Genomic DNA, 24323 nt, shown 5'->3' with positions numbered 1-24323 from the left:
AATAAAAGTTTTATCACCACTTTAACATTATATCCAACCTATATCCAACTTACATCTCTATATCCATGAGGGATCGTTCCAGAGATCTCAGCAAAAGGAAGCAGACAACCAGCCGGGCAGTACTTACTGTGAAATAAAAACAAGTTAAGGGTACATAGTGCTGCCCTTTCTAGGGGAAGACCAAAAGGTCACTTGTCCATTTTTCAGTTCAATGTAAATACCATAACCTCACCTGGAGGGACCACCACTCAACAGCCCTCAAGACTTTCTTCATCCAGCTAAACACAACATGTCTCTACCTACATATTCACAAAAACTTTCTCATATTCTACATGCTGTTTTGATTATTTTACTTCATAATAAATGGCAGAATATTTCTACTGTGAGAGCTATTCACAGTATTTAATAGCTACCAACAACTGATTTTGTGGAAATACCATACATTATTTTACCAATCCTCTATTGATCAAATTTAAGTTGATTAAAAAAATGTTGGCATTCATTCATTTACTCACTCACTCATCCACCTCCCACTCAACACATCTACCTGAATGTCTATTATGTGTCTGGTAAGTGCTGGGCTGTGCTAGGTACTGGGTTTACAAAGGTCAACCAAATAATGTGCACTCCTCACCCGGTTTACATTCCAGTGATGGGACAAGACATTAAACCGACATTCAAATGAGTGAGTAGATTATGATTCTGCTATAAACAAAAGGTGCTCTAGGAAATAACAGGGAGGAATCCAGCTTAATAAAAGTAACACAAACATCTAGTGAACTTACTCTGTGCCAGGCAGCATTCTGAGTACACAGTTGAGGTAATTCCCCTAACAACCCTATATGGGAGGTACTATTATTATCCTCATTCTACAGATGGGGAAACTGATGAGCTGTGTGCCCAGGTCACACAGCTGTTAAGTGGCCAATGCGCTCCAGAGTCCGTGTTCACACGCAGGGCTCTGCACTGCTTCAGTCAGGGAGCAGGGCTCCGAGGAAGGGAAGAAGCAGAGACCCACCGACCGTCACTGGATCAAGTGGAGGGAGATGCACGCCCATCGGAAGGAACGGCATGCCCGGGAGACAGGATGACCTGTGTATGTCTGGCCATGAGGGCCACCAGTGCAGGCAGAGGGCAGTGAGAAAGGCTAGTCTGAGAGAACCTGCAACGGGGGACAGAGACCAGATCATGCAGAAGCTGTGGGAGCGATGGTGAGGAGTCTTGGAATGTATTTTGAAGGAAAAACAGGAAGTCGATAAAGGATTTTGACAGTGTATACACATAATCTGATTCATTTTTTTAAAAAGGTAATTCTGGCTCCTGGAAAGAAGAGACCTTATGGACTGTGAGTGGAAGATGAGACGTTAGCTAGAGAGTGCAGCAGCCCAGAGAAAGAGGATGGCAGCTTGCGTTTGGGTGGTGACAGTTACTGGAGAGTGAAGGGTCCAAGACAGCTGGCCCTCTGGCAGGGCCGTGTGACATACACTGATGCCAGGGTCACCTCTGCTGACCAGATCCCCCAAGAGTACTGAAGAGCACCCCCATCCCACATGGACAGAACCATTCCTGAAGACAGAAGGAAGGTTCTCTGGGGGTGTCGTAGCAAGCTGAGAGAGGTGAGTGAGATGGGTCTTAGAAGACAAGAATCAATTTGCTAAGCAGAGAAGAATCAAGTGATTCTGGACGAAAGTTCTGAGAGAGCAGAGCAGTATAAATAATCCAGAGACATTTCAAAATGAGTACATAAGACTAGAAAAATGGCCCAAAAACTACTTGTTAAGGACCCTGGAACCAGACTAAGGGACATGGATGACATTTTGTCATAATAAAGCAAGGGGGTGATCAGATATGGATTTTAGAAAATAACCCGGCAGAATGTGAATGGCAGAAAAAAGCCAGCGAAGGTTAGAAATGGGAAATCAATTACAAATTAATCCTAGTCCAGGCAAGACAAGGGCATAAAGCAGGGAAAGGGTAGTAAAAATGCCACCCAGTAAGAACACTGAAGAATTTTGTAACAGCCTCAATCATCCTCTTACTTTTTTTGAGAAAAGATAAATAGCTCTTCTACCATTATTAGGAGTTGTGCCAGACTTTGAAGAGTGTCTAGTTCTACTACTTTTAGAGTACTTTCAAACTGTATTTCCATTGTGGAGAAGATTCAAATGCTAAAGGGAAGCAAAGTTTAAACATGGCTACTCAATGGTTTTAAATAAGCTCTGATTTATTGATGTTTAAGAACAATGATTATGTGTCACACCACGTACATTAATCTTAAGTGCATAAGATGAGGATGAAGCAGATGAAAAGTAACATTTAAGGGGGAAAAGTCACAAATATGGTCATACCTGAACTCAGGTTCCAAAAAACTGGATGCAGTGTCTAAACAAGTAATTAGATCTAGAAAAACAGAAATAAAAAACTAATTCAATAATAATAGGTTTATTCTTGCTGAAACACCAACCGTTTCCAAATCACAAATCATTTTGTTCTCAATTTTGAAACCTTTACAGCTGTCAAATACTTTAACTTTTTACAAATTTTTGTTAATCACAACTTCTTTCTGATTTTAAGTATCTTGATCTCTGGGCCTATGTCTACCCTATACTGAATATTACCACGTCACCTCACAGAGTCATACATCACACACATGGATGGTACACAGAGAACTATAATTTATAGCCTTAGTTTCTGTAAGATATAGGTCCTGAAACAAACAAAAATTCTTAGTTATTGTATGAGTAAAAAGGTTCCTTTGCTGATTACACATGAGGAGAACAGTGACAAAAGAGGTAAGTTAATGCTGTGGCTCTAAATCACTGCTCCTCTAAATCTGGTCCACGGACAGGACCAGCAGCAGCAGCACCTTCTGGGAAGTTCCTAAAAATTCAAATTCTTGAACATCATCCAGACCTACAGAATCTCCAGGAGTAGGGACCAAAATCTGCTTTAACAAGTCCACCAGGTAATTCTAAAGCACACTCCACATAAGACAGAATTTTAAAGTTTCAACATTTTCTATCTCAAAATCAACAAATCTGAGTAAGAGCTAATCTTGTCTAATTAAGACCTAGTTCACAGGCTGACTAAAAGGCAGCTTCCGGTTCAAGCATTTCAAAGGTTTCCTTCTGCTCTTAGGATAGAAGACAAAGGCCTCAGTCTCGTTTTTGTCCCTGTCTTGGCTTCTTGCCACACTAGTCTTCTGTTTGCTCCTGTGCTCTCTTGGCCGGGAAAGTATCCCCTCTACCCAGTCCCCTAGCTCACTCCTCTCTAAATCTCATCTTAACCGTCACTGGCTTTCAGAAGCTGTTCCTGATCTCTGCCAAGTCAAACTGTGAGTACACAGTAGGTACTTACGGTTTTTTGGTTTTTTTTTTTAACATATGGATGACTATTGTATGTTCTCAGAGTAACATGTGTCATGTAAGAATGATCTGTTGTAACTATACAGTTATAAGCAACATCATTTGATGATGCCTAGGCTCCGGGCAGCGCCCACAGCTGTTGGTCTCACTGCTGCATCACCAGCAGCAATCACAGCGTAACAGGAGAAGGGGATGAGTGAAATGGATGAATAAAAGTTATGGATTGTTAGCATGTTTGTCTAAGTCCGACCATGGACCATCCTGTAGGGGAAAACCTGGAAGGTCATAAGGCAATCATAAAGATGAGTGATTCCACACAGAAACGCTGAGTCCAGCACGATGCTAAGGTACCCAACACGCTGCTGGAGACAACACCTCACATGTGCTCTCTCCGAGCACACTGATGGCGTACAAATGTGTGTTAAATTAATACCAAGCAAGGATGACTGAATACTTTATTTTACAATTCTAAAGACAACTAAAAAGTATGCAACTAAAATATGCCTTGAAAGAACTAGAGAATAGTAACTGTTAAACCAATAGGAAAGTGGTATTTTGGGAGCGATTACGTGAATTAGGATCTATATACCACAGGCACTTGAGTGATGATTACATTAAATCTGTATTTTAGGAGTTTAAGAGGATACATGCCTGGATAGGGGTTCACTGCCACCTGGTTGACTGATTGGGAAAAGTAGACAAACTGAATTGCCTTACACTCTAGAGTTATTTCTGGCAATCTTTACAGAGCATCAATAAGAATTGATTTTCCACTTTCCTGCTCTACCAAAAGAGTTTCCAACTTCTAAGATTAGAAACTAAACTTCTAAGATTAATAGCCTGGGATGAAAAGGTACCTGTGTGGTCCAACACGGCATTCAAGCCACCAGAAGCCTGCCAGCTGGCCCGACTGCCTTCAGGCCACATGCCAGAATGCTAGTCAACTACGGATCTTGATCAGAACACGGCTTTATTATAATAAGATCCACGCAGTGCTGACACTCCAGATTATGCGCAAATGTATGCAACTCACATGGTCTTGCTCTCAAATTCCATGCGGGCTCAAAAGAACTCCCTTGGAGGAAAATACAAATTCAAAACGGACAGCTGCAAGAAGATCAAGAATACAAAGACAGAAACAGAACGCCACGATTACAGACTTTCACCTTTACAACTCCACCAAGGCAAAGAAAACATCAACTAAGCAGGGAACTAAGAAGCTTTAGAATGTGTCTTTCTTGAAAGCTTCTCCCAAGTAAACAGCTTTCCAGAAATTCACTATCACTACAAGGCTTCCAGCTAATAAGAATACAGCTGAGGCAAGATGAAGACAGCTCAGAGGAAACCACCCGACTCAAAGATTTCTCAGAGTGTAAGAAGTGTAAGAAGCTACCATCATGAATGGAACAGAACCGAGAGTCTAGAAATAAATCCTCAAACTTACAGTCAACTGATTTCAACAAGGGTGCCAAGACAATTCAGTGGGGTAAGAACAGTCTTTTTAACAAATGCTGCTGGGACAACTGGGTATCCACATGCAAAAGAATGAAACTGAAACCCCTACCTCCGATCATACAAAAATGAACTCAAAGTGTATCTAAATGCAATTCTAAAACTATAAAACACTTAGAAGAAAATATAGTTGCAAATCTTGACCATGGATTAAGCAATGGTTTCTTAGATATAGCACCAAAATCAGAAGTAACCACATAAAATTATATAAAGTGATTTCATCAAAATTGAAAACTTTTGTGCTTTAAAGAATCCTCTCATGAAAGAGAAATACAACCCAAAGAATGACAAAATACTTGCAAACCATGTATCTGATAAGGACCTAGTATCCAGAATACATAAAGAATTATTACAACTCGACCTTAAAAAGACAAATAACCTAATTTAAAAATGAGCAAAGGATCTAAACAGACATTTCTCCAATGAAGATATACAAATGGCCAATAAGCACATGAAAAGACACTCAGCAGTCATTAACCGTCAGGAAAATAAAAATAAAAATCACAATGAGATACCACTTACACCCACTAGGATGGCTAGAATCAAAAAACAGATAACTGTTGGCAAGGATGTAGAGAAACCGAACCCGCATACATTGCTAGAGGGATTGTGAAATGGTGCAACTGCTTTGGAAAATCGTCTGGCAGCACCTTAAAAGGGTGAACTCAGAGGTACTGTATGACCCAGCAATTCCACTACTAGATATACACCCAAGAAAATGGAAGACATGTGTCCATACAACACTTGTACACAAATGTTCATCAACTGATGGACGGGTAAACAAAATGGGGGGAAAAAGTGGTATACCCTGAAAATGAAATATTATGTGGCCTTAAAAAGGAATGATGTACTCAAACACACTACAACATGGATGAACTCTGAAAACGTGTCACGTGAAAGAAGCCAGTCATACAATGCCTCACTATGTATGATTTCATCTAGGTGAAATGTCCAGAAGAGGCAAATCTATAGAGAAAAAAGTAGATCAGTGGTAACCAAGGACTGGAGAGGGTTAAGGGCTAGGGACTGGGGAGTGATTTTTACTGAATATAGGGTTTATCTGGGGTGATGCAAATGTTCTAAAATTGACTGTGGTGATAACTACACAACTCTGAACATACTGAAAAATCAATGAATTGTATATTTTAAGTAGATGAATTGTATGGTATGTAAATTATCTCCATAAAACTAATATTAAAAACTTGAAAAAAGAAAGAAAAAGAAGCTATCACGAAAGTAGTAACAATTTCCTTTCATATAATATACAGCAAGACTGCATGAATGGATGCAATGAAGCTTATTAGTAAAAGACCCAGGATTGGCAGTTTGTTCATTCAAAAAACATTTAATAAGCATGTATTATGATTAGGCATTCTTCTAGGTGCCAATCAGACAAAAATCCCTGCATATGTGAAGAGTACCTCCTGCGAGGGGTAAGAGAAAACAGATAATGTGAGGAAGAAAAATATATAGTGAGCTGGGAGGTGATAAATACCTAGAAAAATAATGAAAGGAAGGCAGTAAGGAAAAAACTTAAGGGGTTGCAATTTTAAAGAAAGTGGCCAGGGGGGCCTTACTGAGAAGACTGCATTTGAATACAACTCTAAAACAGGTGAGGGAGTGAGGTATCAGGTATGTGGATAACTGAGAAGAGGCAGAGGGACTCAGAAGGGCATGTCTGAGGTCAGAACAAGGGGAAAACAAGAGATGAAGTCAAACGAGTAATGAGAAGACATGCTATCGTGTCTTGGAGGTAAGGACAGTGGGCAGCGTGAGGTGGGACCTTCCATTTAATAGGATCACACTGATCACTGGGCAGAACTGACATCAGGGTTGTTGGTAACGTGACCGAGAGTGGTGGCACTGGAGGCGATGAGATGCAGTCAGACTCTGATATATGAACACATATTCAGAGGTGTGCCTGATGGATGTGAAGTTTGAGACAAAGAGAAGAGTCAAAGATAACTCCAAGGCTTCTGACCTGAGCAAACTGAAAGTACAGTTTTATAATGTAAAGTGCTTAGGGCAATGATTATAATAAATACTGATACAGCACTCATTGTCAGCTCCATTATCATGCTGCAGACTTTAGCACATCCTACAATTCCAGAAGTTCAGTGCTATGTTTACAGTGAAGAGCAGTATGTGATTTACCACTTCTCAGCTAAGAGCTTCTGCATGGGATTTTTTTTTGTAATTTTAATCAAATATTTAATACACACAAAACAATATTTACATCACACATATGACTACACAAAACACTAGATACATGGTGTACTTCATTCAGGTGCTGTGGACAACAGAGAGAGGCAGCAGTTGTGAGCAGAATGCCCCCTGGGGTTCTGCTGAAGCCGGCCAACCGGCTGGCACTCTGTCCTCTTCCTTGCTCAGCCCAAAGCAGAGGTGATGTCTACAGTGCTAGTAGACATCTATGCTAGTCTTTGCGGTAGAGTCTAACCCAACGTGAGTGTGATCGTAATCCCTACGGAAAGAGCTTCTCTGACATCTGCCTTCTTTAACCTTAGAAGGCTTCAAAGAGGAGGCAGGCCTCGGTGGGGTTCTGAAGGCAAGATGGTGTGATTGTAAGGAGGAGCATGAGAAAAGATAAAACCAAAGGAGAGCCAATCATCAACAACAGGAGGAATAACTTCAGGGTCTTCTTAATGAAAACAACAGCAGGTTTTCTAAGACAGCCCCAAACTGAGCACTACTATCATCAGCCGTAGTTGATATCCTATACATAGGTTTCTTTTCAAATACAGTTAAAAATTTTCCCATACATAATAACTGCACAGGCTAAGGAATGTCATAATTCTTCCACAAAATATTTATTTGAACATGATCTAACATTAACCCACACATAATACCATGAAAATAAGATAAATATTTTATAAGTTCACAAATTAATCAAAAGAATCGGCATACTGGCTACTATCTTGGAAATATTTTTGATTGACAGTACTGGCTATTTGTGAGATTGCAGGATTGTGAAAGAGATTTAGATCTTCCCCCAATTAACACTGTTTCGTGTTCTTGAATAAATGGAAAAAACACTCCTTAGCACTATTAGAACCCATCACTTACAACAGTATAACACCAGCTCTATGAGCTGCAGGGTACAATATTTGTCCAGTTGAAGCCATTTACTTCTGAAGAAAGGGAATCTTGAGCAACTGTGTTTATTCTACCTCAAGAACACATAGAGGTACTGTAACTAAATCATAGAAAGAAGAAAATATATGAGCAAGACAATATATACCTACAAATTCTGCTCCTTGATTTGCTCTAAAATTCTTTACATTTCCCAGAGCCTGAAGGGACATGAAGTCATGCTTTCCCAATTCATACTCCGCCAGCAACCTTGCATCGCAGTCATACACACCTACAGCAGCGCCTCTGTTCAACTGCTAGAAAATGCGGGACAGACAAGGCGCATCTTGTTGCTAAGTTCTCTCGTCAATACTACTGTGTGACCTGGGGCCTAACTCCTTGTTTCCATGACAGGAACCTGGCATTAATTTTTGTACCATCTGCAATTTGGTGAAAGAAAATTTATATATATAATGAAACATAATTTATTGTGACTCGGAGTCCATTAACAGTTACTAAGTGGCAGATACTTTAAATGGCATTTTACATTTAATCTCCTTTTACATACTGAGAGCAGACATTAAATCTTGTGTTTCTCTTAGAAATATTACAATGCCATCTGTGGAAGCTGAGTCCACAAAAGGAAAAATTTTCTCAGATGACAATAGTCAATGTTTTTTTCTAAATGGATGATGTAGGCATGCTCAGCGGCCTAGCAATGAACGAGGCAGTCGGATAAGCTATAAGCTACACATGGATAATAAATCAAACCCTCTCCACACCTAAATGCCTACATACTAAGAAATGAATGCAAGACATTACAAGTCATTATAAGATATAGTAAAATAAGACATTTATATTAAAATATAAAAGATACTAAAACATATTAAAGATTGTAAGACACACTAAAACCTTTTGCAACCTAGTACCGAGGACACTAATAATAACCTAGTAAGAGTAGCAGTGAGTCGTCCCCAGGAGAGCACCACACAGCACAAACACATTCGTAATCCCTTCATAGCATTTCTAACCCACTAAAAACAAAATGAAAAACACGTAATAAACACTAAAATATTAAGGTGCTTGTCAGCTTATCCGTCACCTTGAAATAAACTCTCTCATAAGGTGAACTGCCTGTTTGGGTTACACCAGATTAACAAATTAATTGTTTACAAATGCTCTCTGCAAAATTGGTAACACTATTCATCAGCACCTTTATTCTACTAATTGACACCACAATACAGATATTTTTCTGCATGTATACTCACTATACATATTCATTTGTGTATAAATAAGGACAAATCTAAAGATATGCACATAAACAGAGACTTCATTAATAAAATCTTACTTAATAGTTTAAAAGTTTTAAAACAGTTGCCAGATACAACAAAAATTAGGGACAACAGAAAAACTAAAATTAGAAATATAGCTAAGTGTAGTACTCAAAACAGAAAGGATTCTATAAAATTATTGTACAATTAAGGTAGCAAACCATCTAAGGAATTCATGCTCTATTTTCAAAACCAGAAACATCCCAAGCAGAAAAACACAACCAGTTACAGAAATCTGGACTCTATTAGAAAGGAGTTCTCTATTCCGCCCTATGTTTCATTTACAAGTTAATACAATCTGATGTAAGACAGAAGAAATGGAAAATATTTGAAAAATATGTGGTTAAAGAATGTAGCAATCAGCAAATTGTGCTCTTGGTGCTAATTCTAAAAATAATCTAACATATAGCAATAATAACTGTCAAATGGGAATATGTGCCAGGCTCAGCTGTTCACAAGTCTTCAGCACACTGTCATCAGATTTGAAGGGTTCAGCAGGTAATGATAAACAAGTGTTTATGAATTCCACTTAGGGAGGATGCTAATACATCTATACAGGATCATTTTATCTCACATAAAATTTTAAACAATCTCCTATTTTTTCCTACAAAAATAAAGGCAAACTTTACACTGAATACGACACAGTCCTGGAGTGGTGAAATCTAAAGTAACAAGGTTTAACATTACTTTTTGAGGGATGATTTCATGTTCTACAAAAGGAGTATCAGACTACCAGTTTTCAGTTGTGCATGTATGTGCATACGTGTACACACACAACACATAAACCCGCTTTATGGCACATAACAAATAGAGACTGCCTTAAAGGACCTGAAGCTTTCAATGCAAGTGCAGATATGTCTTCTGAGCTCATCGTTCTGTGACTAAAATTACTTAAAAAATCATTGCCCAGAGTCATCCTAGAAATGTTGAGCTTTTCTTAGAAACTGGGTAATGCTGAACAGGTTCAAAACCAGGAATTTAGGTCACTCACCTATAAAATTTATTTTTCAAGTCCAGTGCTAAATGCTGTTTTTATATTTACATTTTAGAATGAAAATGTCAGTGTCATTTAGTGTACTGGATTAAAAGATCTGAGTTACTGAGTCTGGACCTCTGAGTGGTGGGTTCTACCTCTCTCAGTGAGACCAGCAGTAACTAAGGAGTTTCTCTCCACAGAACTTCTAACCAGTAGTTGCTAATATGATGTTCAGGGTATCTCTAGGATCCACATCCATCTTCAATTTTCAAATGAAAATTTCAATTTCAGAAAGTATAGTTGGAATCTGATGGAATTATACTAACTCAGAGTAGAATTACCAATCCTCTAATAATTACTGAAGTGCTGATTAATACATCTGTCTTTCCTTGCTACCCAATGGAAACAGGAAATTTTTCTCTCACTGGTAGATAACATCTCTTAAAAATGAGGTTTACAGGTGAAAATTAAAAGTGATAACTGGTAAAGGAAAAGACTGGAAACTACGGCTCAAAGGTCACTAAAAATAACAGAGAGGAATAAAGCCGCAGAAGTCATAAAAACCAGACCCCAAAGTGGAGAGGACACCGGGTACAGAGCCCTGACACAGCCGCGGCACAGAGGCAGCTCAGCGCTTCAGCCCAGGGGCTCCTCTGTGTCCAAAGCCTCTCACCACAACTCCAACTCAGGTAGGATGAATCCTAATCCTTTGAAATGTCTCCTTGTAGAAGACATATCTGGTTCAAAAGACTTTAAAAAGAATTAAATTAGGATTTGGCCTAATTCTAGAGTCACACTTATAACAAGACTTCTTAATTCAATCACCTCTGACCTGGTGTCCCCTCCGCAGCCTCTTAACCGGCCTCCCTACAATTACTCTTCCCTCTTTTTGGCCCAATCTTCACAGAGCAGGGAATCATAAAAAAAGCAAAACAGAAACTAAAATATAAATCCAGTCCTATCACTAATGTGCTCTAACAGCTTCCATGCACTTTTTTTTTAACTGAAGTATAGTCAATGTGTCAATTTCTGGTGTAGAACGTAATTGTTCAGTCATACGTATACATATATATATTCCTTTTCATATTCTTTTTCATTATCGGTTACTACAAGATATGGAATATAGTGCCCTGTGCCATGCATTCTTTGCGGGATAAGTGCCCTTATAGTTTCTACAAGGCCCCGAAAAATGTGACGTACTCACCACACGTTCACTCCACCCCAGAAGTGCTGGCTTTTTTTCTGGCTCCCGCAAAGCTCCTTCACATAGTAAGCCCTTTGCACCTGCTGTTCTCTTCCCTAGAATATTTCTCCTTTGTCTGCCTGGAACCTCCAATTAATCCTTTGGTTCTAAGGCTCAGAAATGACTTCAGGAAAGCTTTGCACTCATGCAAAGCCACTACTCCCCGCACCTCTCTGGCCTCCTCCTGTTGGTACGTTTCCTTCATCATACTTATCCTAACTGCAACAACCGTGCCTTTTTCCAACCCTGGACTGTGAGTCCTATGAAGGGGAGGTTGTGTCTCATTTACTGCTGTCTTCCCAGTGCCTGGCATACTGCAGGAAATAAGGCCAATATTGAAGGGAATGTAATTTTGCAATGGGCTCTTGTACAAAGTAATGAAAATTAGTCTATCTTACACAAAATCATGACACTATCAACAACAACACATCACACTATAATAATTATTAACAAGTCTCTGTGACAGTTTCACAGTTTAAATGAAGAAGCTACTGAAGTAAGATTTTCCACAACCTTTTCATTCCCAAATACTCTAAACCTTCAACTAGGTTGTTAAGCTGGGGACATGTAGATGTTCCTTGAAAATATTCATGGAATTCAGTGTGTCAGCTAAGTTCCTGGATGGAAACAAGCTGAGACTCTCAACCAAAGCCAACCAGCCTTCAAATGAATGAGTCATTACAAGAAACTGTCTGCAAGGCCACCCAAGAAGAAGTAACATGAAATTTAACCAGTATTCTCTTGAATTTAGCCTAGCCAATTCACTTCAAATAAAACAAATGCTTGATGGATGGGACAAGAACATACAAAAACATTAAGTAAAAACTCAGGAGGGAGCTGTGCAATGAGGATTTCCCAGGGTGATTATGACCTTGGAAAGTGTTACCGTAAAGAAGTTCCTGATTATGGTGAATATTTCAAAGAATCTTTGGAAGCTAAGATTCATCTAAAATCGTGACCCAGCCATTTGAAATTTGGCATAGATGTATGTAAGTCTACAATAACTGATTCTGTTATCAGAAATGAGTGTCAATTCTTAAGAAACTTTAATGCACGTTTAGGTTTCTGTAGATCAAAAGTTGCATAATTTAAATATCCATGTAAGAAAGTTTTTTTTAAAGAGGAAATATTTTTTCCAGAAAACTTTGACTCAATAAATAACAAAAGAGAGTAAAGGGAAAATATGAAACTGCAAAATAAATAATTTAACCTGATACTGAGACCAAGAAACTTAAAGAGAATAAGCAGCAAATTAATTATTTTCTATCCTCTCAACCATCAACCAAGACTTTCAGAAAGTAAAAAGAAAGGAAAGAAATCTATCATCTCACTCAGTGTTTTCCACCTTACTCTTTTGATTGGGGGTGGGACTCGGAAAATGAGGCGGGGGTGTGAAGTGGTGAAAGCGGGAAACAAATTATTTGTTTTCTGTCCACTATAACAGGTGCCTACAGACACTATGCATGAATGATTAGACTTAGTCCTCACAACTGACCTATTTACAGATGCAGCTCACAGGAGGAGTGACAGGTCAGAGGTCATCTGGCTGGTACACGGCAGAGGGGCAGGCTGGGATTCCAAAGCTACTTAGTGCCCCTTCCACAACACCATACTGCCTCAGCTTTACCAGTTGTCAAAAATCTTAACTGTTCACTTAGCATAATATTTCCAGTTCTTTTCTCTGCCTTATTCTATCCCAGTGAGTTTTCTTTTTCACGCTGTCTGAGGGATTTTCTTAGCCTTCACAATTTTTTCCATAGCTTCAAAATTAAGAGAAAGCAGATCTTTCTTCACCCGGCACAGCTCTCCTCTTTCACACTGTTAGTGAAACTTATAATGAGACATAGTGTTTATCTCACCACAGCTGAGAAACAGCTTGCACTGCCCATAATCATTCGCACTGCCCAACATTCTCACACCTAGAAGGGCTTAACAATTTTCTCATTTATACAACATTAAATAGGAGCTAATTTTTAATTTTAAATGGTCAACTTAGTTAAATCATTATTGAATGTCAAAATTATCATCTATTGTCTACTTTAAATGACTGTTTCACTACATCTTCGTATTAGTAACATTTTAAAAAACTTTCTTACCACAGGACAACTAACAGCAGAGGGGAATGGGTCAATGCCACAGCAGCCAAAACTTGAGAGAGCCTTCATTCAAGTCCTGCATTGTAGCTTAGAGATTCGAGTAAATTTTGCATCCTGTTCCACATAGTAGCCTTGTTTTTAATTTCCCCCTTCAGACTCTAAATATTAACAATCTAGAAAATATCTCATGTTTATTTTGTGGTGTCTCAGACAGCACTCCCCAGGGTGCTCCTGGTGGCATGAGAGGCTCTCCTTTGAGAAGAACGGTAATATGGTAGCACGGTACTATGAAGGGGTAAACTGGATAAGAAAGCTTTAAATTGAAATGACACTTTTCAATAATCGACAGATTTTTAAGTTATTATCATTTGTGTTCCAATCTTATAAAACTAGAAAAATCAGTATTTCTTCTACTAAGGAAAGGTTAAGTATATAAAAGGATTTTACATAAAAGTTAATACATTAATTTTTTAAGACTCTGAAAGTGATCTAATTTTATTTGTCAAATTTATGTATGTGTTATTAACTGTTCAATCTTTCTACTCTATTCCAATCTCAGATAAGAGGTACTCAAATATAACACTGCATTTTGTTTTTAGAAATCGTAAAATGTTGGATTTGTGACATAAAGTGAAAATTACCTTGTTTATCTATAACTGAGTATGAGGCCAAAAATCCTCGTCCAGAAGCATGAATTCCACTCATGAACAGCACTGTAATTTCATTGCTTTTTGATTCAATTGAATGGTTCATTTGCAACCCCAGACCACAGTATTTGCCTAGAAATGAAAGAAAAGAAAGTATTTGGTGTGACTCATAAAGTCAATAATATTTATAATGTAGTTAAGAGAATCAGAGTATACCGAGTATTAAATTAATCTAAAATGATGACTAGAACGTTTAATGATTTAAAAATCACATTACTCAAGAGAGAAAAAAATAAATGCTAAGTAATTAACTTCAAATGATTCAAAAGGAAAAACTGTGTATATAGGCATTCATGATCTTATGATGACTCAATTTCCTGTGAAAGATGCATACACTCTTTAAAATGGTAACAAGGAATTAAAAATTAACTTAGAGCATTTCATGTAGGTAGGTGGCTCATAAATGAACCGATAGCCAATCAGTAGTATCCTTAACCTGCTCTCCACCGGGCGCCCCTAGATTCCTGGCTCAGGGCAGCCCTGAAACCTTTATCAGATCTTCTCAAGTTTTCTTCTGAGGATTGCCACTTAGGTGATCATGTTCAGTCCTACAGCTTTAACTATGCTGTGACAATCCACATTGACACCTCTACACACAGCCTTTTCCTTGGACTTCAGGTGCATATATCCAACAGCCTGTCAACTTTTACCCTTTAATGTCTAACAGACACTTAAAAAATAACATATTCTCCTAAGTACAGATCTAAGTTTGTTAAGATAAAAGGGAAGAAGAAAAAAATTAGTGCGATATCCACCAGTAATAAAAATGGGTTTTCTTACTTGCTTGGTAAATTGTCTAACAAATTCTGAATAAAAAGTTCCAAAAATATTTTAAGCTGAGCAACACCACTTGAATAAAGTAATGTGTAGTTCCACAGACACCATTTTCAAGGACTATACATGATCATGTTGAGCAGAAAATCCCAAATAATCAACCAAAACCCCCACCAGAACTGGTAAGGGAGCTAAGGTCACAAGATCAATATACAAAAAATTGCATTTCCATACACTAGTGACAATCTGAAATGAAATCTTTAAAACTTCATTTGTAACAAAAGATTAAGATATTTAGAGATAAATTTTAAAAAAGAAATTCAAAACCAGTACACTAAAAAATATAAAACACTGCTGAGAAAAATGAAAGAACTAAATAAATGGGGAGACATACCACATTCATGGTCTAGAAGACTCAATATTGTTACGATGTCAGTTCTCCCCAAATTGATCAACTCAGTGCAATCCATACCAAAATCCTAGTGTTTTTTTTTTTCTTTTTTAGAAATTAATGAGTCTAAAATGTACATGGAAATGCAAAGGGCATAGAAGAGCCAAAACAATCTTGGTAAAGAAGACAGTTGAAAGACTTACATTATCTGATTTTCAACTCACTATAAAACTATAGTACAAGACAATGTGATGTCATTTTAAGGACAAATATCTGTATTAATCTCAATGGAGCAGAACAGAGTCCAGAAATAAATCCACATATATGGTCAATTGATTTCTGACAAAAGCGTCAAGGTAACTTAACAGAGAAAGAATAGTCCTTTCAACAAATGTACTAAGCCAGCTGGATATTGATGTGCGAAATCACAATGAATGTAAAACTTTACTTCAAAATGCATACGAAAATTAAGTCAAAATGGATCATCAACCATAAGACCTAAACTTATGAAACTCTTACAAGACATAAAAGAAATCTTTTGTGACTTTGGGTAAGGCGAAGATTTCTAGATTCGACACCAAAAGAAAAATATTAATTTGGATTTCATCAAAATTTAAAACATTGCTCCTCACAATGAGTGTGTATATGTCCATGTATGACTGAAAAATTGTGCTGAACACTGGAATTTGACACAACATTGTAAAATGATTATAAATCAATAAGAAATGTTAAAAAAAATTAAAAAAAATAAAACATTGCTCCTCAAAAGACACCATTAAGAAAATGAGCTGACAAACAACAGGCTAAGAGAAAATATCTGCAAAACATTAATCCGATGAAGACGTCATATCTGAAATGTGTAAAGAACTCCTGCAATTCAACTTTTTTAAATGGGCAAAAGATTTCATCAGATACCTCAAAAAGATATACTAATGGAAAATAAGCACATGAAAAGATGCTCAACAGCTTAGTCATTAGAGAAGTGAATATTAAAACTACAGTGAGATGCCACTACATATCACTATTATAGCTATAATCAAAAAAAGGCTGACAATGCCAAATATTGGTAAGAATGTAGACAAATTTGAAACCTTCTTACACTGATGATGGAACCCTAAGAGGCACATACATTTCTGAAAATCAATCTGGCAGTTTCTTCCGATGCTAAACATAAACATACACAGACGATGCAACCAGCAACTCCGCTTCTAGTCATCTATCCAGGAGGAAAGGAATCGTATGTCCACCAAAAATGGTCATAGCAGCACTTCTTACATTTGCCCAAAACAAAAACAATCTAATTTTCTATCAACTAGTAATGGATAAACAAAATATGGTATGTGCCCGCACAAAGGAAGACTACTCCCCAATAAACAGGAACAAACTAGAGATGTAACAACAAGGATGAACCTTCCTGGGACCAGGGGCGAGGTGGGAACTGACTCCAAATGGGTACAAGAGAACTTTCTGGGGTGATGGAAATTTCTAAACCTAGATTTTTGTGATGTTCACATAGCTATATAGTTTACTAAAACTCATCAAACTATACATTAAAAATGGGTGAATTTTATGGTATGTAAATTATACCTCACTAAAGCTTTCAAAAGAAAAGCAAACATTAAAACAAATTTTAATACAAAATGTTTTGTGCAAAGAAACAATAGGTCACAGAACCAAACATAGCAGAAAGAGACCTTTAGAGTTCTACTCCAGGCCCCTCTTTGACAGCTAAAGAAACTGAAAATCAAATAAATAAACAGACTGTCTAAAGCGACACTACTTGCTAAGATGTGAAATCAGTCCAGAATTCAGGTCCTCTCTACCTTGTCCCGTGCTTTTTCCTGCTACTTACCACTCACCAGTAACAGAGCGCACGCTTCCCCTGGGGCTGCAAAGAGAAGTGTTTTATGATAGGACTTTCTTCCCAGTCAGTGACCCACGGTAGCACCTGGGGATCCCCTCGGTTCTATCGTGGGCTAGCTGCTCTCTCCTTCTAGCAACAACACCCTTTTTGCTTTTTCATCATCCCAGCAACAGTCTCATTCCTAAATAAACGAGTAAATGTTTCAGCTCTTTTGGTATAAACCACCTAAACGTACCACAATACTACGTGTGCCTTTAAATGCATTATTTATTGAAATCTACACCACCTTCAAGATAACCGTTTGCAGAGACTGATCTTACTCTTCCCCTCCACTCAAAACATTTTAGAGTCAATATTCCTAGAAAATTATAAGTAACTGTGAAATTCTGCCATAATTTTAAAAATGAGTTATTCTTTACACACGGTTTCTTCCCCACTAATGAAAAAGTACTATATTCTAAATAAATTTTATATTATATATTTTGTGTAAATATACCTAAAATCAGGCAATCTTTACTTTTTTTTTTCAGAAAATGAGACTCATTTAACCCTAAAGTCACACTGAAAGTTGTCAGTTAAAAGAAAAAACTCCCAATTCTGAAATGCTCAACCGCGTACAAAAGATTTTATACAAAGAACTTTTCTTTCAAGATATAATTCTTCAAGGCATTATAATCTCTAAATTATTTTAAAATTTAATCTTATGTGGTAATTCTATAAAAATTTTAGAAACGAGTTTGCTTTATCTGAGAATAATTTCAGGCCTATGTATGAATAACAAATCATAGATTTAATAGTTTTATCCAATATATCATTGTGTTTTAATTTTTTCTTAACATGGAAAAGTGATTTAAGTTCAATTTTTCTGTTCTGCAGTCACATTGCAGTCATAAAGAAAAGCCCCTCCAGTAAATTTTCCCACCTTGAGGCAAGGAAAACACGCTGCTATGTCTTGCACAGAACGGCATTCATGGTCTTATCATAACTGGCTTCAAAATGGCCATTTAGCTCTGGTCATTGTACAGGACTCTTAAGATAAAGCTTGCAAATAAGGAGACAAAAACCCAAAAAAACTTCATCTAAAATAAAAAGGGATGTATCACATTTATACTGAACTTTAAAAATCTCAATTTGAAAGTAAAGAACATTCAGTCTATTAACTTTTCCATTTATTTAGCATTTAATAAATAAATGCCAAACATCAAGGTGTGCGCATGCACACACACACACACGGCTTAGGTGCTATGGTGTTCGACATATTTTAATATATCTTGCTCATCCTTTCTTTAAAAATACCTACTGTGCAAAAAAAAAAAAAAGGCTTTCTATGGCTAAATATGAAATGCAATTTAAATATAGCTGTCAGTATTTTTAACTTTCAAGTAAAACACCCAAAGAACCCTTTAACAGTTACTATCTGAATATACATGAAGAAAAGATTAAGTCTTCAGATTTGTTTTTTAATACTAAATAACTCAGAAATAGTCTGGTAAACAAGAAAAATATTAAATATTGTATTATTTTTGAATACTAAATATTTTAAAATAATGACCTAATATTTCAAAGAGTAATATGTACTTCATGTTATTTCAAATTTTGTCTCAAATACTAAAAATATCGAATGTTATATAATTTGTTAGCAAAGCCACACATGTGCAGAGCCAGAACCATCACATTCAATCTTAAGGCTCAGGGGGAGGAGGTAAAGGCAAGAGAAATTCTATCAACTTAAACCTTACAAAAGCAAGTTAACTCTTGTAAAAGTGAACAACAGTTTTAGCTGGGCTCATCAGCACTAGCTGCTCTTTGCCATTTAAGGATTTTATTACAAGGCTGATAAAGGTGCTCAGTATATACAAATAATGAGTCTTCAGTTAACTTTTAGGTACAAACAAAAAAGATCTTATTTAAAGAATATGATAATGCCATACACTATCATGTCATATTAAGGTGTCCTTACTTTATAAAAATTTTCATGTATACGAATACTAGGAAATTCCAAATTATTAGACTAAACTTAAAAGTAAAAGTGCTCCCGGGAGTTCCACAGATGCTTTCTGTCACCAAGGATAACTAACACAACACTGTAAATCAACTATACTTCAGTTTAAAAAAAGATACAGCACATGTAACAGTATTATTCATGGAAGTTGTACAGGAGTGTTAATATAGAATTCAGACTTATTTCAAATCTAAGAATGAACTGGGATTGGGCTGTATTATGAAAATAGTCAAATGTCCTCCAGTCAGCTATATCAGACATTATACTTCTCCACAACTGTTTAAGTTTTTGTATTTTTTTGTTTTGCTTCATCTTAACATATTTGATATCACTGGTTCTGACCTGAAGCCCTGGGGACAGGAACTGAGGGGTGGGCTTCATGACCTTTATAAAGCTCCTGAAGTTGGAGGCAACAGTTTATGTAAATATACAATTGTAATTTTCTTCCATAATGAAGATAGTACAGAGTTTCATCTTTTAATAATTAGGTTTTCAAATTGTTTACAATCCCCGAAGTTTAAGGACTCACTGAATATGGTAACAAGTAACTTATATTTGAAGATTAACTTGTTTTGACATGCACTAAATGTCTAACAACATGGCAAGTCAAATAAATTACATGACACAACCTTAGAATGTTATCTAATGTATAAATCATGTTTGTGAAGCATATTTAATAAAGCAAATGCTCATATGACAAAAAAGTAAAAGTGCTATATGAACATAAAGAAATAATCGACAAAAACACATTCTTAAAGTGAAACAGTTAAAAAAATTATTTTCAACTCTTCTAATACAGACAGAATCACGAAAGTATTTTCTATCAGCATTGCAGTTTCACCTCCTGTTTATTTACTTGGAGTTATAGTGTCCTCTGAAATGTGGATAAATTCAATCTATGGTAGAAACTTTTGAAAAAAATGGATAATCTCAATTTTAAAAAAAGAAGAAAAAAAAAGAAAAGTATGATAGCTCTCCTTGCAGGTGCTTAAGTGAGTCCAATATACACTGAATGAACACCTACTTTGATATCTTATTCCAGGCAAGATGAGGGTCTCTCTCCTCACCTGGCTCACCTTTGACCACAGGTTTTACCCACTATACAAGTAATACAAGCACTTGGCAAAATACTCTGGGAAAGGAAGAAGCAAATTCAGCCCTAATCTGGGCCAATACAGTGGTTAATTCTTTAATTGTGTTTCTTCATTTGGCCAAAGGTCCTTCTAAATCAACATGAAGAACTTAATTGTCAACAATTACAGGTTCTGCTGATGGCTCTCAAAGCCAGCCAAAATTTTTAGAAGTTTCTCATGGATTACTAAGAGAGGAACTTAAAAATTTGTCTATGGATACATATAGAAAATTATAGAAGTTACTTATGTATTGATCACACCATAAAACCCATGAAACACTGGTTTATAATCTCAAAGAAATCAGCCAGTAAAATGTTCACATTACCATTAGCCCATAGGAAACTAGAAAAAAAAGCAAATTAAATCCAAAGTAAGCAGAAGAAATAATAAAAGAAATAGTAAAAAGAATAACTAGAACAGAAATCAATGAAATTGAAAACAAGAAACCAACAGAGAAATTAATGAAACTAAAAGCTGCCACTCTGAAAAGAAAATCAACAACCATCTAGTGGGGCTAAGAAAAAGAGAGGACACAATTACTAATATCAGAAATGGAAGTGGAAATATCATAACATTAAAAAGATAATAAAGGAATACTATGAACAACTCTTATCTCCAAAAATTTGATAACCTAGATGAAATGTACAGGTTCCTTGAAACACACCACTTGCCAAAACTGAAACAAAAGAAATACACAATCTGAATAGGCCCCTATCTATTTAAGAAATTGAATCAATAATTAATAATCTTTCTAAAGAGAAAACACCAGGCACAGATGGGTTCATTGGTGAATTCCATCAAACATTTAAGAAAGGAATTACACCAATTCTCTCCAATCTCTTTCAGAAGATACAAGCAGAAGAAGTACCTCCTAACTCACTCTATGAGGCCAGCATTACTCTAAAACCAAAACCAAAGACATTACAAGAAAACCATACACCAATATTTCTCATCAAAATAGATGTAAAAATCCTTAACAAAATATTAACAAATAGAATTCAACAACATACAAAAAGAATTATATACCATGATCAAGTGTGATTTATCCCAGGTATGCAAGGTTGGTTCAATATTTGACAACCAATTAATGTAATTCATCACATCAACAGGCTAAGAAAGAAAAGCCACATGATCAAACCTAGATGCAGAAAGAGCATTTGACAAAATCCAACATCCATTCATGACTGAAAAAAACTATCAGTAAACCTGGAATATAAGGGAACTTCTTCAACTTGATACAGAATATTCACAAAAAACTATAGCCAACATACTTAATGGTAAGAAATTCAACATTTTCCCAATGAGATCAAGAACAAAGCAAGAAACTGCTATCTATTAAATTTCCTAGAATAAATTGGCTATGATTATTCTAGGTCTCCATTAAAAATTTATATTAAATATGCAATAAGCTACTTTGGCTAACAGAAGTTGGGGGGATATTAGTGTCACAGTTTATTATTATAAGTAATCTTTATATCTTCGTTTAGCATAACCACAGTAGTATCTCAATACTACCAGCTAATAATCTTTATAATCCTACTTTGCAGCTATACCATCTATTAGTTATTATTTTATATGTGTCTCCATATGCATATGTGAATTAGTTGTCACTCAAGACAAATATACAAATAGAATATTTGTTTTGTGGGGAGCTTTTAATTGGCTTTTTTGTGTGTGTTTGCTATCTTTAGTCCAGTGAACTAAATAAACAAACATATTCCTCAGTCTTGGAGACATAAATACAAATTTCAGTTGTACAAAATACAAACTTCCAGTTACAAAATTAGTCATGGGAATGTAATGCACAGCATGGGGAATATAATCAATAACACTGTATTAACTTTACATGGTGACAGATGATAACTACTTATTGTGATAATTATTTCACAATGTATATATGCTATACACATGAAACTAATATTGTATGTCAAATATACTTCAATAAAATAGAAGTTAAAAATGAAAATTTAAAAATAATTTTTGTAATATAAATAAAAGAAATTTAAGTTCAATAAACACAATCTAAAAGTAAAAAAAAAAAAAGAAAAAACATGGCAAGAATGTCCCTTTTTTACCACTCATTTTTAACATTCTACTTGAAGTGTTAGCTAACATAATGAGAAAAGAAAAGGGGAAAAAAGGTATACGGATTGGGAAGGAAGAAATAAAACTGTCTTTGTTCACAGATGACATGATCATCTATGCAGAAAATCCAAAAGAACTGATCAAAAAACTCTTGTAACTAGTAAGTGATTATAGCAAGGTTGCAGAATACAAGGTTAATACATAAAAGTTAATTGCTTTCCTATATATCAAATGAACAAGTGGAATTTGCAATTAGAAACAGAATACCATTTACATTAGCACCCCTCAAAATGAAATACTTCAAAAAAAAAAAAAAACCTGGAAACATCACATGAATTCTGAATTTCCGGCTTCTCTTGAAAAATAACAAAGAAAAAAGAAAAAGAAAAAGAAACCTGGGCCAGTTTTCCAAATGGCTGTACCTAAGTAATGGCTGTCCCCTTTGAAAGAGAAAGTCACACTCCAGTTTGATATAGCACCCACCATTCCCTAACGTCCCCAGTCCTGAAGCTCAGTTATCATTTATGATTGTGGCAATGCTGTTACTATAACCTAGTCCATTTCACTCATTTATGTTACCTGTCTAGCCCCTGTTGGCAGTGAGTTTGTATCCACTTGCATAGAGATTAGAGATCTTAAAGTCATCATGCCTCTTCCAATACCCACAGCAACTACACTTTAGGTAGATGATGAACAGCAACCAATTAAACTCTGGAAGATGGTAAATGAAATATTCTGTATTCAAGACAGGAGAGATCCATCTGATTTTGGATTGACTAGAGGTGGAATAGATATGCTCATAAAACTTAAGAAACCTGATTTATGTTCTGTACATAAACCAACTAAATGGAAGGTCATTTAACATACTGAGAGGTGTGCCATGGAACAGTGCTCTTCTTAGGAATTTGCAACTTGGAAAGATAAGGTAGAAAACAGGGAATTATTTCCTAGAGCAAAAGCACCATCAACTGTCCACTTCTAATAGATGGAAATGGAACTTGCTTAGAGAACAGCACTCTTTAAAAGTTACAAACAAACTGATTCAGGAACAACTTTTTAGTGCCTATGTGCAGAAACACCACTAATCTCAAGAACAAAACTTGGAATCCCAAAAGGAATTCATTTACTGAACATATATTATTCAGCCTCTGAATATCCAGGCACTGAGCTGGGTATGTGCTAGGGATTCAGTGATGAAACTGGACAGGTATAGTGTTGCCCTCAGAAAACTCACTGCAGTGGGATGGATATGGCAAGTGCACAGTTGAAGCCTCTAAAGTACAGAAGAAGCTACTGTAGTATTTGGAAATGTTAGAGAAGATGTTATCATTAAATAACGTCCATCAGCACAGTTTTTGTTTTGTTTTGTTTTTTTAAAGTTGGGCTTCAAGAATCACTTGTGCTTGGCAGGTCAGAGTGAGTTGGAATTGCAAAATTTAGCTGCCTGACTTCAGAGTGATTATGTGTTCTCTTTCTGAATAACTAAGATGTCTTCCCATAATGATTTCTCTTATGCTGTGACTAACAGCAAGCTGTTTGGGGCTGGATTTAGCATTAGTTTCAGCTACTTCAAGACTCACCTGCAGAGGACAATGATAGGAGGGTATAGATCTAGTTTCCTTTTAAACAATTCAACTATTGGGTATATATTTAAGAGGACAAGTGAAAATATTTACTGTTTTAAAAGAATTCAGCAATATCACTAAGAATGGATTTGTCTTTCCTTCTAAGAGATACTGGTGACGACTTTAAAA

General features: G+C 36.3%; 1 protein-coding gene across 3 annotated transcripts in view; it reads right to left on the bottom strand.

Annotated features, from left to right (window-relative positions):
- DCBLD2 (discoidin, CUB and LCCL domain containing 2) overlaps positions 1 to 24323 on the bottom strand; it is a 136664-nt gene that overhangs the window by 22187 nt on the left and 90154 nt on the right. For all 3 annotated transcript variants that reach the window (XM_031457123.2, XM_031457109.2, XM_010978483.3), the window contains exons 3-5: positions 14255 to 14392; positions 2349 to 2400; positions 54 to 126 (exon numbers count right to left, since the gene is read on the bottom strand). In XM_031457123.2, coding sequence (XP_031312983.1) covers positions 54 to 126; positions 2349 to 2400; positions 14255 to 14392 — 263 coding nt within the window. The remainder of the gene's footprint in view (positions 1 to 53; positions 127 to 2348; positions 2401 to 14254; positions 14393 to 24323) is intronic.

This window comes from Camelus dromedarius, chromosome 2, assembly GCF_036321535.1.
Source record: "Camelus dromedarius isolate mCamDro1 chromosome 2, mCamDro1.pat, whole genome shotgun sequence".
NCBI classification, from domain to species: Eukaryota; Metazoa; Chordata; class Mammalia; order Artiodactyla; family Camelidae; genus Camelus; species Camelus dromedarius.
Note: the sequence above shows the minus strand (reverse complement) of the source record. Positions and strands in the feature narration are given on the sequence as shown.